The sequence below is a fragment of the Magnolia sinica genome, chromosome 7 (genome assembly GCF_029962835.1).
Source record: "Magnolia sinica isolate HGM2019 chromosome 7, MsV1, whole genome shotgun sequence".
Lineage (NCBI taxonomy): Eukaryota > Viridiplantae > Streptophyta > Magnoliopsida > Magnoliales > Magnoliaceae > Magnolia > Magnolia sinica.
This window is the reverse complement of record NC_080579.1, coordinates 3364945-3382865: the sequence shown is the minus strand read 5'-3', so window position 1 is coordinate 3382865 and position 17921 is coordinate 3364945. Positions and strand designations below refer to the sequence as shown.

At 40.9% G+C, this 17921-nt stretch overlaps 1 protein-coding gene across 1 annotated transcript; it reads left to right on the top strand.

The window, feature by feature from the left end:
- The first annotated feature begins 4399 nt into the window (after positions 1-4399).
- LOC131251886 (vegetative cell wall protein gp1-like) lies at positions 4400-5731 on the top strand. The gene has a single exon (XM_058252880.1). It carries the CDS (start codon positions 4400-4402, stop codon positions 5729-5731), a length of 1332 nt encoding a protein of 443 aa, XP_058108863.1.
- The last annotated feature ends 12190 nt before the right edge of the window (positions 5732-17921 follow it).

Genomic DNA, 17921 nt, shown 5'->3' with positions numbered 1-17921 from the left:
TACCACCATGCCCGGCTCATGAGTCTTAGCAATCAAGGTACAATGGTTAACGGAATTATATTGGTAAGTCTGGTACCCTAGATTCAAGCAATAGCGTCCATATATGGTGTACATCCACCGGGATAATCGGGTTACTTGACGAACTCGACTAGCACGAGCGCACGTTGAGTTGAATGGCATAGAGTGCGCGAACACTCCGTGTGGCCAAACCATTGCCGACAACCCTAATACGACTCGGGTTCGTCAAACATGTCCTACGTGGCGAAAACGACCTCGGTCACGAACTCAAGGTTTGTTACCGATTTCCTGGACTATTTCATAGTCCCAAACACATTCAATTATAACAAATATTCATATTAACAATTTAGAACAGTAATGGAACAACAATTCTAATCATACAATATGGAAGCATTTGATGAATATCAACTTAACATGGATTTACACATAAGTAGTGCTTGAAGTTAAATAACAAAAAATGTAAATTGCATGTAGGAAATCATACACATCAATAGGGTAGTTGAGAATCTCTTCTCAACGTCCATAAATAGGATAATATATTACACACTAGATCATTCAGACATTTCTACAAACACTTAGACTACATATCCCAACATACATGACGTATGTTGGTGATAACACACATTTGGACAATTCCTTTCGCCAAGGAGTTGATACACATACAACTAGCACCAGTACACGACAATTAATCATGGCAAACACATGTTCGTATTTCATATGTATACGATACTTTCTACATATACAAGGAATACACAAATCTCAATATATCTTATATATAGCAGGAACGCAATATAAACATTGCATTTGGCATGTGAAATTTCATCCACAACAATAATAAACCATTAACCGACATTGAAAGCCTTGAAAACCATAACCTATACGAATATAGTTCGCACCTTAAACCAGAAAAAGCGCATAGATCTGATTCAAACGATAAGTTTTCGTCAATGGCGACTAGAAAACCCAAGGCATGAATAGAAATGAGCTACATCAACACTTACACTATTCTAAGCTCTAAAACAGATTAGGGTTTGATTAACTTACCCAAGAATGAACTTAGAATCGCCGGAATAACGATTCAGAAGTGATGGTTTAGGGATACAGAGTAATAAGGAAGAATCTCAAGATGATTTACCAACTTCTCTCTCACTTTCTCTCTCTTTTCCTCTCTCTCTTTTAGCTAGGGTTAGAAAATTCGTATGGAATTGAGAGTGAGGGTTTTAAGGTCTTTATATAGGCCTAACATGGATGAAAATAGCCCCAGCGCCAAGGAATATTTAGGTTATAACCAAATCAGGTCTATTTCAATCCAACGGAGCATTTCTGTTGGTCCTTTCTCCACGTGCGGTCGGATTTAAGCTCACTGACCATGGATTTAGGTCAGTCTGAGTTTTTGTACCGATCGGATTTACAGATCAGCCGTGGCGGACTAATCTCAATTCAACGGTCACCAAAACTCGATCAGGTCCACAAGCACTATGACATGCCTGAGCTATCTTCCCTGATCCGAGGGTGAAATTGGGTTAGAATCCAATGGTCAGAAAGCTTAGAATCGGCACGCAAGCGACACGACTCAGATTTCATAAATATATATTTAATTTCTCAGCTTTCTCACACTCTTTACTCCAGACTCAAGCAAATCGACCCAAGACATCATCTGGTCTTGATTTTTGAGGTGATGGTCAAGCCCAACAAGATGATCAAAATTGTCTAAGATCGTCGCTATCGGACTTTCGACGCGCGGTCCAGGTCCGATACAAAGTTTTCAAATACTCCCGAGAGCAACTGGATTTAACGTTGAATCCTAGATTTCAGGGTAACATAGCGTTAACGATTCTACAGGTTTTGAGTCCTGCAGATCAAATTTAATGTGATTGGTGCTAATTTCACAAGCAATCGAGTTTAACGCTAATTAACCCACATTAACTTCTAAGGAATTTGAGGTGGTACTCGAGTCTTTGCACGAAATTTTCCTGGTCATTACAACTTGCCGCAAGCATAGATTTCCTCCTTATTGTGATTAGTCTATGTCATCTTTAATATAGTCATCACTACTACATTGAGCACAGGAATCCAAATTTTCTGTTTGCCATAATCAGAAAAAAAATTTCACTTATTGCAATTTAATTAGGTCACATCACCATACATTACATTTAATGTAGCATTGATGACAATATCAATGTTAACATGAACCACTCACGATACGGGGAAACATGATTTCTCTAATTATAGCAATTAGGAGATCTGGATCCTAAATGTGCTTGCTTACTTTAACTTGCTGTGCCTGCGTATCATCCCTCGCGATACTACAGAAGGAATGACACTCACCCCAAGTAAAGTCAGCAGGAAGAATTCCAACGAAAAGTCGGAAGATACAGCAACGGACGCCAATTGCCTGCGACAGCCTGTTGGCAGGAACGTCCTACGGCAGTAACTTAGGTGGGGCACACCGTAATCCCTGTGATGAATCCACCCGGTTCGTCCGTTTTTGCATATCATGTTCCAACATAATGGAGGCAGATTCAAAACAAGTGCGCCACACAACAGTAAACAGTCAAGATTGAATTTCCACCATTGAAACATTCATGGGCCACAGAAGTTTTGATGTAGAGCGGGTCGCAGACAGTTTCATGGCCAAGATGGATCAGAAAAGGCCCGATCGATGACAGAAGTGATCCGGACCGTCAGACCTTAGATCGGGCATATCTCGCAATTTGGAATGAATTACCTCATGTAAAATATATAATTTTGGGGTAGAACATGCTATTTTAGCCAACCAACCCCGCTATGCCGGGTTGTGCAGCCCAGAATTGCGAAAAACCTCTCGATCGACGGTCGTTTCCCTGCTTTAATTTCGTTTTGTAAGTTTTAGTTTGATTATAACTCTTCATCCGTTGGGCTTTAGGAGTTGCGTCCAATGTGAAAAGAGCTTAGAATAATTAGGGGAACAGTTTGGTGAAGCCAAATAGGACACTTACTATTTTTGGCCGAAAACCTTGCGCACTAGTAGATATCACGACTGTCTGTAAATAATAAGTTTATAGTAAGTCGCGGATTCTATGAATTTTAGTTGTAGTTTGATTCCGATTTCTTTCCCATTGCTTGACACCCCTATTTAAAGGGGTGTGAACTTGTTTTTAGTCATCAATTAATCAATTTCGAATTTCTTGACATTTATTTCTATTTTTCTGCATTATTTCCTCGTGGAATCGAAAAGTCTCTATGAGGAGTCCAAAGAAGCTCCGTGGATTCGGAGTAGTTATCCTCATCATGTTCACGTCAAGTTTTAAATCAGGTTAATATTTTTGTGTTTTCGGTTTATCCCAATAGGAAGGGACCTTATGAACGGTATAGATGGAAACATCACAGTGGGCCCCACCTGGCTTCCTGTCGATCGAAGGAATTTCTTGAGACACTATGACAGAAAGGAAGGATGGGAATTGTTTACAAAATCTCAAATCCTAAGCTTCGAGGATGGGAATTGACACACTATGATATGTTTAACATGTAAATCCCTTCCGTCTATCAGGTGAGAACCATTATTTGAACTGTTTATTAAAAAAATATTAGCCTGATAAACAAACTGATGGACCCCACCAATGTAAAAAATGTAGAACTGCTCATAAAACCTCTAACTTCTCAAGAGGTAGCATGGATGATATTCAGGTCAGAATTTTCATTCGCTCCCAGTGAGTTACACCTGATTAACAGGTTCGATGAAAGGTATGCACCATGGTGGCCCCACAAACAAACCTACGGATGGCGTCCAATTCCCATTATTCACTGCATTGTGTACCGCCTGAGTAGTAGATCTCACTCAAATTTTTAGACCCAAGTCCTATAAACAAAAATAGAACTTGATGGATGGAGTGGATTTTACATATACAACATGGGAGGCCCACAAGTAAACATTGCCGCAGAACCATTGTTCCCTATAGTGTGGCTCACATGAGTTGTAGATATCTCTGATTTTTTCGACCCATGCCATAAAATCGAGTATAGAACCTGGTATAGAACCTGATAGAAGGATTTGATTATACATATACATCATGGTGGGCCCCACAAACCAACATCTATTGTATAGAATTCCGGGTACGAACCCATTCCATTTAATAATCTGCCAGCGATAGACAGATGATACGCATGCAGCAACAACGAGCCAGCTGCCTCAGATACCAATCTTCCAACGTCGATTGCCTCCTGTCTCGGTCATGAATCAGATACCCCACCCTTTTTCACTTTTCTTCTTTTACGTTCATCCAAATGCAAGCCGAGATTTGAGTCGATACCTCTCCCTCCCTTTTTTCAACTACAAATAGCCCAACCTCCATACCACGTCAGCCAATCAAGCATCCTTCTTGTATCTTTCTTTTCATTAATCATGGAAACCCAACCCACGGCCACCGCTCGGCCCAGGTTCCGGTTTGCAGCAACTCAACCCCTACCACCGCCTCAACCAACGGTTCAAGCCCCTCCAGCTCCAGCCCCACTCCAGCTCAGACCCTTACTCAGAGCTCCTACCTTCCGTCTAGCTCCCCCACAACCCCAACCTCCGCCTACAACTCAACCACAGCCCCCACCTTCTCCTACACTTCAACCACGCCCACAGCCACAGCCACAACCTTCTCCTACACTTCAACCACGCCCACAGCCACAGCCACAGCCACAGCCACAGCCACAGCCACAGCCTCCTCCTACAATTCAACCACAACCACAACCACAACCTCCTCCTACAATTCAACCACAGCCACAACCACCACCTTCTCCTACAATTCGACCACAGCCACAGCTTCGTAGTGCAACTCAACCACAGCCACAGCCTCCAACTACAACTCAGCCACAGTCTGCTACTGTAATTCAACCACAGCTTCCTGAGCCAATTCCAATTCGTTCACCGACTCTTGCTCCTACTTCAACTCAACCACAGCCACGGTCACCGCCACCGCCTGCTCCTGCACCTGCTACTGTTACAGCAAGGTATACTTCTTCCACGCCGGCTTCTCCAAGACCATCAGCACCTTCTACTAAAGCCTCCGTCTCCACCACCCCTCAACCTTCTCCCAGGAAGGTTGTGAAGCCTTCCTCCGCCTCAACACAGCCTTCTCCCAGAACCACCTTTCAAGCTCCTCCTCCAATCCAGTTACCACCAGCTCAGCTGAAGCCGCTCACGAAGGATGAAGAAGCAGAGCAGAAAACTGTTCTCGTGCAAGAATACGAGAAGAAACCAATATCCACACAAGGAAAAGATGAACTGCTGAAAAAGATCGGCGGAGTTACTGCAAGGTCAGTTCCTCACTCTCCCTCTGGAGAGGCGGGGATGATGAGGGTGATAACGCTAGCTGGCGAGAACAAAGGAGCTTTCATGGAATTGGGTTCTCCTTCTTCATCAAACAAGAAGCCTATCATCGTCCACAGCCATAACAATGGCCATCTTCAACAGAAAAAGAACAATGGAAACACACCCATTGATGCTGACAGTGGAAATGAGTCTGGAGGGAAGCATGGTAGTAAGATGGAGAAAGATGAGAAAGCTACAGCTACTCCTCCAATGGCGGCTTTCGTGAATAGCAATGTGCAGAGCGTGAATAACTCGATTATCTACGGCAGCTCGTGCACTCATAAGGATCCGGGAGTGCACCTTGCGGTGTCGAGAAAGCCGTCTTCTTCTTCCAATGGGAAGGCAGGTCACCACCTCCACCACCACCGTACTTGAATTTGAACGGTGGAGATGTCCGCCGTACTTCTTAGTAGTTATATATAAAGAAAATAAGTGACGACAATGGAAGGGTGACTCAATTGAGTTACGACACTCAAAATCTCGTCGAGTCGAGTCGAGTCGACTCAGTTAGTTGCTTACAAGTATAGTTTTTATTTTGTGCTGATTCCGTTGTAAGCCATTTGGACCATTGGACGGTCTGGGTCCATTGGTGAGTGTCAAATGGCTGGTGGATATGGTTTCCGATTTAATCTCATTATCTAATGTTACCAGAGTGTCATTGCATGTGAATTTTCTCACCGATATATCATTCGATGATTTGGATCTTTTGCTTTTCACAAATATACACACACACACACTATGCGCTCCACCTCACAAGTCCGTCGCATGAGGTCGAGCTATGTGGGCCCTACCGTGATGCGTTTCGAACATTTACCCCATTAGTCAGATGCACTATTCCATCGTGGGCCTGGGTCTCAAAAATCAAGTCAATCCGTGACTTTACCACTAAAGTCACGGATTGACTTGATTTTTGAGACCCAGGCCCACGATGGAATAGTGCATCTGACTAATGGGGTAGATGTTCGAAATGCATCACAGTGGGGCCCACACAGCTCGACCTCATGTGATAGACTCGTGAGGTCGAGCTATATATATATATAAGTGGTCCACATCATCACTGATATTGTCAACACTACAAACGTTAAATACAATGGTGATGATGTGGTCCAATCAGAATACAAAAAACATGAATTTTCTATTCGTGGCATGCAGAAAATCGGGCTTCATCATTTTCAGGACATCCAAGCCACCCAAAAAGATGGGTTGCAATATGAAGATACAATGGTAAGTTAGATGCAGTGGTGATGATGTGGTTCAATTAAATTACAAAAAACATGAATTTTTCATTTGTGGCAAGCAGAAAATCGGGCTTCATTACTTGCAGGCCATCCAAGCTACCCAAAAGAGTGGGTCGCAATATGAAGACACACATCTACCTTAGATGCAGTGGTGATGATGTGGCCCAATCAAATTGTAAAAAACAAGAATTTTTTATTTGTGGCATGGAGAAAATCCGGCTTCATCGCTTGCAGGTCATCCAAGCCACCTAAAAGAGTGGATTGAAATATGGAGATACACTACTAGGTTAGATGCGCCAATGATGATGTGGCCCAATTAAATTGCAAAAAAAAAAAAAAATTTTCTATGTGTGACAAGCAGAAGATCTGGCTTCACCATTCAAGCCACCCAGAAAGGTGAGTTGCAATATGAAGATGGCCTACTGGTCACACTTTCACCATAAATAGGCACCCAATGGCATAACTTAATATATGGCATGTAGCCCTCCTAATGAGTGAATAATATTACAAACTTTTTGCCATGTCATGGTAAGATGCCTCACACGCATGATACCGACGGCAGTGAATGCACACGATTGTATGAGAGTGAATATTCTCACACGTATTACATGTGAATATTTTTGTTTGGATTGAGGACACAAAGATGGCCTATATGTTTCAGGAATCAGATACCGCAATATCCAAGCATTGTAATGGGAGGGAATTAGTTACTGTGTTTGAATATGATGCAGTTTGGCTAGTGGTCGGTGCTCTCTTGGCCCCACCATAATGTATGTATTTTATCTATGCCGTCTATCCGTTTTTTCATATCGTTTTAGGGCTTAATCCCAAAAATGAGGTAGATCTAAATCTCAAGTGGACTACAGCACATGAAAACAATAGTAATATTGAAATCTTCACCATTAAAAATATCCTAGGCCCACTGTAATGTTTATTTGACATCAAACCTAATGAGCGGTGACTATGGTTTCACTGAGCAACAAATCCATCGTGTGGGTCCTACTTTTGATTGACCATACCTCTTAGAACTCACTTTTGTCCAGTGATCCTCATGGAAAATGGATGGTTCATATTTATTCATATTATAAATGGTCCGGTCATTTATCTAGATTTCATCATGAGAGTTAAAAATCACTTTTGTCAGTGATCTTAACCGTCCATTCAGCAGTTTGATTTTTCCCTTCATCCAGGTCTAATTATTGATCTAGACCAACCATTATGTGGATCCTACTTTTGATTGTCCATCATTATAAAAATTACTTTTCTTGGAAGATCCTGATCATTGATTCAATGGTCAGGGAAATGGCTGGCCCATATCAGTCATACTACTAACAGTTGGATCAATGATCTATAACATTCATCATTTGTTCCACCCTTGATGCTTGTCATTGGACAAACACAAATTTTTTTTTCAATGATATTAACCGTCCATTTGTTAGTTGTGAATATGTATGTTCAACATTGGTCACAAAAAAACTGGCCTAATCATTGATCCAGACCATCCTTCATGTGGACCGCCCCCCCCGATTGCCCCTGCTCCGAAAAAATCACTGTCGTAGAATGATCCTAGCCATCTATTCCATGCCTAAATGAATGGTCTATATTGATGATACTACAAACAATTAAGCCAATAATGATTTAATATTCTAAGCAATGCCTAGGGAAATGGATGGTGTTGTCAGAAAAGCCTTCAATTTTCAGAGTTTTGGGTTGCACGACCGGTCGTGGCTCTTGCACGACCGGTCGTGGGAGCGGCTCGACTAGTCGAGCATTACACGACTCAAAGTCCAACGAGCTCAATTTTTTGGTGTCCGGGATGCTCGACTGGTCGAGGGGATGTCACGACTGGTCGAGGGGGTCCCTCGACCAGTCGTGGCTATCCTTCGACCAGTCGTAGTTACGCAAATTTGTTTCCGAATTTGATGCAGACTGCAGATTTCTGTGTCGCTTTTTGCAAGTGTGCGAAAGGGAAGTTGCCTAAATTATAAATATGTGTCACTAGGGCTTTTTTAGATGATGGAAAATAATTCTAAAGCATTCTAAAGGGTTCTAAGGTTATCAAAGGGTGTAGCAATGGTGGGATTCGAGGCTATTCGAATCAGGTAAGTCCTCTCTCTTGTAATTTCTATTTCATAGTGGATCTCTGTCGCTTTGTGCCGTGGTTTTTTCCTGCAAGGGTTTTCTACGTTAAAACTTTGTATTTTTCTGTGATTGCTTGTTACTATTGAATTGCTATCTTAGATCTAGATCTGTGTGATTCCGCAGCACAAATCCCCAACAAGTGGTATCAGAGAGATCGTTGGGGCACAGATCTGAATCTATAGGATTAGTAATAATGGGAAACGACAAGTTTGATATTGAGAAGAACTCAGGTAAAAATAATTTTGAATTATGGAAGGTTAAGATGGTTAGCCTATTAACCAAGCAAGGCGAGATTAAGGCTCTTGAGGAACGAAAATCTACCATGAAAGATGATGAATGGGAAAACCTTGATAGTAATTCTTTAGCCTCTATTCATTTATATCTTACGGATGAGGTTCTCTATAATGTTTTGAGGGAGAAAACTATGGTTAGTTTGTGGGCGAAGTTAGAGAACATCTATACAAAAAAGTCCTCTGAAAATCGCCTATACTTGAAGCTACAGTGTTATACCTTCAAGATGACAGAGGGTGGAGATCTAGAAGCTCAATTAGCAACTTTAATAAATTGATGTGCAAATTGTTGGATATGGAGGAAGTGGTCAAAGATGAGGAACATGCATGTATATTGTTGAATTCTCTTCCTGCATCATATGAGTCTTTCAGGGACACGATGTGCACCGCAAATAAAACCCTAATTGTTGACACCGTTATCTCAGCCCTTTAAGGGAAGACTATGAGAAAGTTAAACGGAGACATGGGGGCATCTTCTGATGCACTGATTACAAGGGGCAAAGATTCTGAGTGAGGTACAGGATCCTCAAGGCCTAGATTCAAATCCAAGGGCAAGGACAAAAGAAAATTAAAATGTTGGAATTGTGGGTTGTCTGGATACATGAAGAAGGATTGTAGAAATCCTAAAACGAAGAAAAAAAATTCAGCGGCTTCTTCCAAAGAGGCCAATGTGGTCACATCTGATGAAGAATCAAGTGGAGGTGATGTTCTGTCTGTTTCCATGATTGGTCACTTACACGACAATCATAAAGACGAGTGGATACTTGACACATGAGCATCTTATCACATGACTCCTTATATGAGTTGGTTTGTCAGTTACAAGGAATGCGATGGTAGACAGGTTTTTATGGGCAATGACAATGCTTGTAATGTTGTGGCTATTGGCACGGTGAGCATCAAGATGTTTGATGGGATAGAGCATACCTTGACTGACGTCAGGCACGTTCTTGATATGAAGAAAAGTCTGATTTCTCTCGGTGCACTCGAGGCTATAGGGTGCAAGTTCATCAGTATTGATGGTGTCCTTAAAGTTTCAAAAGGGGCACTCGTGATTATGAGAGCACAGAGGCATGGAAACCTTTACAGGCTGATTGAGAGCACTTCAGCAGGTGGAGCGGCAGTGGCTATTGCAAACTTCACGTCTTTACGTATGTGGCATGCTCGTCTGGGCCACATGAGCGAGAGAGGTATGAAGGTACTTTCTGATCGATGTTTAATTCCAGTTTTTAAAAATTATGACTTAGATATATGTGAGCATTGTATATATGGTAAACAATCTAGACTGTCTCTCAAATCTGGAAAACATGTTTGTAAGGGAGTGCTTGATTATATGCACTCTGACGTATGAGGGCCATCGCCAGAAGTTTTCATTGGGGGTCGTCATGGTTTGTTTCATTCATTGATGACGACTCCAGAAAAGTTTAGGTTTACTTCATAAAACGTAAATCTGAAGTTTTCACCATATTCAAGCAATGGAAGACAATGGTGAAAAAATAATCAGAGCGAAAAATAAAGATTTTAAGGACTGACAATGGTAGAGAATTTACTTCCACTGAATTTAATGATTATTACAAGGACAAAGGGATCATCAGACACAACACAGTGCGCCACACGCCTGAGCAAAACGATGTGGCTGAGCGAATGAATCGGACTCTTCTGGAGAGGGCCAGATGCATGTTAAGTAATGCTGCGTTGGACAAGGACCTATGGACTGAGGCCGTTAACATGACTTGTTATTTGGTGAACCGTTCTCCTTCAATGGTAATTGAATGTAAAATCCCAGAGGAAGTATGGAGTGGTCAGAAACTCAACTACTCAAATCTACGCATATTTGGTTGTGAGGCTTACTCTCATGTACCGTGAGTTGAGAGAGATAAGCTAGACCATAGGGCAAAAAAGTATATCTTTGTTAGCTATGACATTGTTGTGAAAGGTTACAGGTTATTTGACAAAGTCACACGTAAGGTCATCACTGGCCGTAACGTCAGATTCGATGAAAGCTCCCTATTTTGCAAGAATGATCATAAGGAGCAAGAGGAACCAGAAAAGATGATCGTATTCGTCTAGATTGATACAGATGATACTCAGGCAGAGACAGATGCGAAGACAGATGTATATGATCAGGTGAAGCAACCACCTGTGAGAAGGAATCGACCGCGTGATCGCAAGTTACTGATGAGATACAAGGACGATTTTAATATTGCATATGCCCTTATTACAAATGAGGGGGACTCGTCTACTATTCAGGAGGCTTTTATGAGTCTAATGCAGAAAAATGGAAGGCGGCTATGGACGATGAGATAGACACGTTGCACAAAAATCACACATGAGAGCTGGTGGAGCTTCATGTGGACCGAAAATCGATCGGATGTAAGTGGTTATTCAAAAGGAAACATATAGATATAAAGTAAGGTTGGTAGCGAAGGGTTATGCTCAGAGAGAAGGAATCGACTTCACAGAGATATTCGCGCCGGTAGTAAACCAGGTATCTATCAGATTCGTGTTGGCGCTGGTTGCCCTATACGATCTCAAGCTAGAACAGATGGATGTGAAGACTGCATTCTTTCACGGGGAATTGGAAGAGCAGATTTACATGAAACAATCAAAGGGCTACGAAGTTAAAGGGGCAGAGAAAAAGGTTTGTAGGTTAATGAGGTCGTTGTACGGCCTGAAACAGTCGCCTAGGCAGTGGTATAAAAAATTTGATTCTTTCATGATGAGTCAGAAATTTACTTGGAGTGAATACAATCACTGTGTCTATTACAAGACATTGAGTGATGGAAAGTTTATTATCCTAGTATTGTATATTGATGATATGTTGATCGCCTGTCATGATATGTCTGAAATCAATGGACTGAAGACTCAGTTATCAGGGACATTCGAGATGAAAGAACTAGGGGCTGCAAAGAGGGTTCTCGGCATAGATATTCATAGAGACAGGAAGAGAAGCAGGCTTTCGTTATCACAAACAAAATACCTTGAAAATGTATTGATTAAGTATGGAATGGATCAGGCAAAGCCGGTGAGCGTTTTCCACGCGGCTCACTTCAAGCTTTCTTCAGAATAATGTCCTAAATCCAATGAAGAAAAGCAGGTTATGTCTCATGTGCCCTATTCGAATGCGGTTGACAGTTTAATATATGCCATGGTCTGTACGAGACCAAATATTTCACAGGCAGTCGGTGATGTGAGCAGATACATGTCAAACCGCATTAAGTAACATTGGGAGACAGTGAAATGACTACTTCGATATAATCGTGGTACGAAAGACTATGTCTTAACTTTTGAGAAAATAGGGACAAAGTTGGTTGCGTATGTGGATTCCGACTACATAGGCAGTATAGATTCTGAGAAGTCTACTTCAGGATACTCGTTTATACTAACGGGTGAAGCAATCAGTTGGATGTCGAAGCTTCAGTCTGTGGTAGCTCTTTCTACGACCGAAGCAGAATATATGACAGTGACGGAAGTGTTTAAAGAAGGTGTTTGGCTCTGAGACATGATAAATTAGTTGAGACTTCAGCAGGAGGCCGTGCCGGTTAACTGTGATAGCGAGAGTGCTATAAATTTAGCTAAAAATTCTATTTATCACTCACGTACTAAACACATTGATGTTCGTCACCACTTTATCCAATAGGTGCTTGAGGAAGGAGGCGTCACATTGGAAAAGATTCACATCAGCGTGAATCCAGCAGACATGCTCACCAATGTCGTTTCTACAGAGAAGTTCAAGTTATGTGCAACTTCTCTGGGCTTGGCGATGGTGTAAAAGAAGGACGGAGTGTGCACGAGAAGCGTTGATTGAAGCTATGATGTAATACAGAAATAGGAGAAGAGGTCAAGGAGCTACATAGTTGAAGATTGAAGACTTGGTGGAGATTGTTGTCAGAAAAGCCTTCAATTTTCAGAGTTTTGGGTTGCACTACCGGTCGTGGCCCTTGCATGACTGGTCGTGGGAGAGGCTCGACTAGTCGAGCATTACACGACTCAAAGTCCAACGAGTTCTGTTTTTTGGTGTCCGGGATGCTCGACCGGTCGAAGGGATTTTTTGGTTTCGAGGTGCTCATCCGGTCGTGGCCCATGCTCGCCGGTCGAGGGGTCCGCGATTCGTTTCCGAATTTGATGCGGACTGCCGATTTTTGTGTCGCCTTTCGCAAGGGTGCGAAAGGAAAGTTGCCTAAACTATAAATAGGTGTCACTAGGGCTTTTCTAGATGATGGAAAATAATTCTAAAGCATTCTAAAGGGTTCTAAGGTTATCAAAGGGTGTAGCAAGGGTGGGATTCGAGGCTATTCGAATCGGGTAAGTCATCTCTCTTGTAATTTCTATTTCATAGTGGATCTTTGTCGCTTTGTGCCGTGGTTTTTTCTCGCAAGGGTTTTCTACGTTAAAACTTTGTGTTCTTCTGTGATTACTTGTTACTATTGAATTACTATCCTAGATCTAGATCTGTGTGATTCCGCAGCATAAATCCCCAACAGATTGTGCATATCCATCATACTTCAAATGGTCTGCTATTGACCTAGACCAATCATCACGTGGGTCTCATCCTTGATTGCCCATTCATCTTTAAAAAATCACTTTGACTGGATGATACTTTTTATACATTTAACACCAATAGAAATGGACTAATCTTAAATAGGGTCCAATCTTAGCTCTAGACCATCCATCACTTTGGTCCCTCCCCCAATTGCTTATCCCTCTTAAAAATCACTTAGTTTGGGCGGTCCCAGTCATCCAATCAATGGCAAGGGAAATGAATGGTACATGTTCATCATCTAATGAAACGGTGTTATCATGGATTTAGACCATACATGGTGTGGATCCCATTCCTTTTTGAAAAATCACTTTGGTCATACTTTTGTACTTTAGATTGTCCATCATTCTCAGGAGAGGGGTAATCGCTATTGGAGATTGGAAAGCAACCAACTCATTTTTAGAATGCAGAAAAAAAAAACATGATAGTGATGATCTATCTTCATAACTACATCTTAATGGGTAATGATTACGTGCACTTGTAATTTGGTGGTGACATCACTTAGGGTGTGTTTGGATGGTGGAGTTCCACGGCAATGTCGTGTGGTATCACGACCACAGTATTCCGAAGTAAAGCCATATATAATATTAATATCACTATGGTAATTTTAATTTTTTGACATCCATGTCATGTACTCGTATGATTAGATTCATGTTGATATAACTTGCCTACCGTGTGTTATATCCGCACCATCCATCTATTTTGCAATATCATTCTAGGGTATGACCCCAAATAACAGCTTCATCCATCACTTTCCTGGGTTGCAGGAAGTTTTTAATGGCACGTGTTCAATCCCGGCTATTCTTGTGGTGTGGTCAATTTTCATTTTAAATGTGTGGCTCATTTTTTGTTTATTTGTATAAAATGATATAACGAGATGAATGGATAGTGTTGATATAACACATACATCATGGTGGGTGCTGGCTCATTTTTTGTTTGTTTGTATAAAATGATATCACGAGATGAATGGATAGTGTTGATATCACACATACATCATGGTGGGTCCCACAAAACTATGCCATATCAATGCACCTCGGCCCATTTAAGTGGGATGGGTATTAATATGATTTGACAGCTTGTTTTATCCAATCTCATACAAGGAGTAATGGAATGAGTCTTGCACCTCTTTTTTTTTTTTTTTTTTTTTTTTTTTTTTTTTTTATTTATTATTATTATTATTTTTTACACACGCACCCACCACACACCCATGCACACCTTAGTGGGATTTTACCACCTATGGGTATCGAACTTAAGACCTCGTGTTGAAACTACTCAGAGTCTACCACTCGGGCAAGGACTGGAATCCAAATGAGTCTTGCACCTCATTGTCATGGAACCCGTTCATCCAAACATGCAATCACATTTGATTGCAACCATAATTTTGCTGCATTGTTTGTTTGGTTTAATTAGAAATTTTTTCGTAAATTTGATTACTTTGTAATATAAAAATGTGGTGATTACAATTTGTTTTACCTAGTTCTTTTACAAGTATATTTAACTCTCAATTTATTGGCTATAATTCTTATTTAGACAAATGCATGAAAATAATAATAATGCCATTTTATGGGAAATGTCCGTCATACTTGAATTTGAACAATGGAGATGTCCGCTGTACTTCTTAGTAGTTATATATAAAGAAAATAAGCGACGACAATGGAAGGGTGACTCAATTGAGTTACCACACTCAAAATCTCGTCAAGTGGAGTCATGTTGACTCAGTTAATTAGTTGCTTACAAGTATAATTTTTATTTTGTGCTGATTCCATTGTAAGCCATTTGGACCATTGGATGGTCTGGGTCCATTGGTGAGTGTCAAATGGCTGGTGGAGATGGTTTCTGATTTAATCTCATCATCTAATGTTACCAAAGTGTCATTGTATGTGAATTTTCTCCCTGATATATCATTTGATAATTTGGATCTTCAGCTTTCCACAAATAGAAATTTTTTATTTTCCTACCTAAAAATTGGTCCACATCATCACTGATATTGTCAACACTACTACGATTAAATGCTAAATACAATGGTGATGATGTGGTCCAATCAGAATGCAAAAAATATAAATTTTTTATTTGTGGCAAGTAGAAAATCCCGGCTTCATCATTTTCGGGACATCCAAGCCACCACAATATGAAGATACAATGGTAAGTTAGATGCACAGGTGATGATGTGGTTCAATCAAATTACAAAAAACATAAATTTTCTATTTGTGACAAACAAAAAATCAGGCTTCATCACTTGCAGCTATCCAAGCCACCCAAAAGAGTCGGTTGCAATCTGAAGACACACATCTACCTTAGATGCAGTGGTGATGATGTAAAGCAGAAAATCCCACTTCATCACTTGCCGGCTATCCAAGCCACCCAAAAGCTGATATTAGTATTTTCACTTGATCCGCATCTACATGACCTTATTAATAGGTTGAATGGTAAAAAAACATGGTTTCAAGGGTGGGTGTCATTATCAGTGCAACTTCCTCTGATGTGGTCCACTGGAGATGTGTACCTTACTCATAGTTAGCATAATACCTTAAAATGATATGATAAAAGCTTTGAACAGAGTGGATAAAACACTTACAACACGTTGGAAACACAGAGCCCTGGCCGGACCGATTTACCATCCGGGTGGGGTAGGACGCAATCCGCGTCCCCTAATGAGTGAATAATATTACAAACTTCTGCCATGTCATGGTTAGATGCCTCACACGCATGACACGACCGCAGTGAATGCACACGGTTGTATGAGAGTGAATATTCTCACACGTATTACATGTGAATCATTTTTGTTTGGATTGAGGGGACACAGAGATGGCCTAAATATTTGAGGAATCAGATACCGCAATAGCCGAGCATTGTACTGGGAGGGAGTTAGTGATTGTGTTTGAATAATACGCAGTTTGGCTAGTGGTCGGCGCTCTCTTGGCCCCACCATAATGTATGTGTTTTATCCATCCTGTCTATCTGTCTTTTCATATCATTTTAGGGCTTGATTCCAAAAATGAGGGGCAGATCTAAATCTCAGGTGGACTACACCACATGAAAACAATAGCGATTAAATGTCCATCATTAAAAATCTCCTCGGGCTTTCTGTAATGTTTATTGGACATCAAACCTGTTGATTAGGTCATACAGACCTGATGAAGGGAAAAAAACAAATATCAGATTAATCCAAGACTTTCATGACCCCATTAAAAATGTGGACGTCAAATCAACACTATTTCCTTTGATATGGTCCACTTGAGATTTGGATCAACCTCATTTTTTTTTGGAATAATCCAATAAAATGACATGGAAAAATGGAAGGATAGCTTAGATGAAACACATACATCATGGTAGGGCATATAATGCTAGCTAGGGTCACTAGCCAATCTGGTCAGAATTTCAGAGGATCACTAGCCAAGCAGATTGCGGGCTACGACATCACCAACCATGGTGATGGTGGTGTATTGACATCACCAAGTAATGTAGGTACTCTAGGCCCCACCATGATGTATATAACATAACTAAGTTTAGGGGTGTACATTGAGTTGAACCGAATCGAGCTAGCCTGAGCTCAACTTGGCTCGGCCAATAGCTGACCTCAGCTCGAACTTGGTTCGGCTCGATCCTTGAGCCTGACGGGCCAGCTCGGCTCAGTTTGGTCAACAGCTCGGGCCAGCTCAGCCGAGTTTTCACAAAAACCTTGACTACACCTTCAAAATTTCACTGCATCAATTTGACATAGTAGCAATGGGTTTACAGGTATTTTATCAAATACCTTCTAAGTAACATCAAAATCAAGAAAAAAAAAGATGTTAGTTTCATATACATACCTTCCTTGCCATCAGCCACACTTCTTTGAGTCATTTCAACAAATACTTGGTGAGCAACATCAATATCAAAGTAACTGAGTCACCGAACTGGTTCCATCGAGTTCAATTCGAGCTAGATTCAATCCGAGTCGAGTCGAGCTGGGCCTGCTCGAATTTGGCTCGAACTCATTTTCAAGCTCAAAAAATCAGCTCATTTTCGAGCAACGTCAATTTCCGTTTTGTATGCAACTCATTTTTGTTTCTTTTCTCACAAGATGAATAGACGGTGTTGATATAACACATACGTCATGGTGGGTCCCACAAAGCTATGCCACATCAGCACACCTCCACCCATGATTTCATGGTATGTTTATCCAATGACCTACGGGAGTAATGAAATGAGTTTTACACAGCATTACCATGGAACTTTGTCATCTAAACATGCAAATACATTTGATTACAATCATGATTTTGCTACCTTATTTGTTTTGTTTAACTGAAAATTATCATAAAATTGATTGTTTTATAATATAAAAATGTAGTGATTACAATTCGTTTTATCTATTTCCT

Coding starts and splice junctions, on each gene's coding strand:
- LOC131251886 (XM_058252880.1), top strand. CDS start 4,400: ATGGAAACCCAACCCACGGCCACCGCTCGGCCCAGGTTCCGGTTTGCA.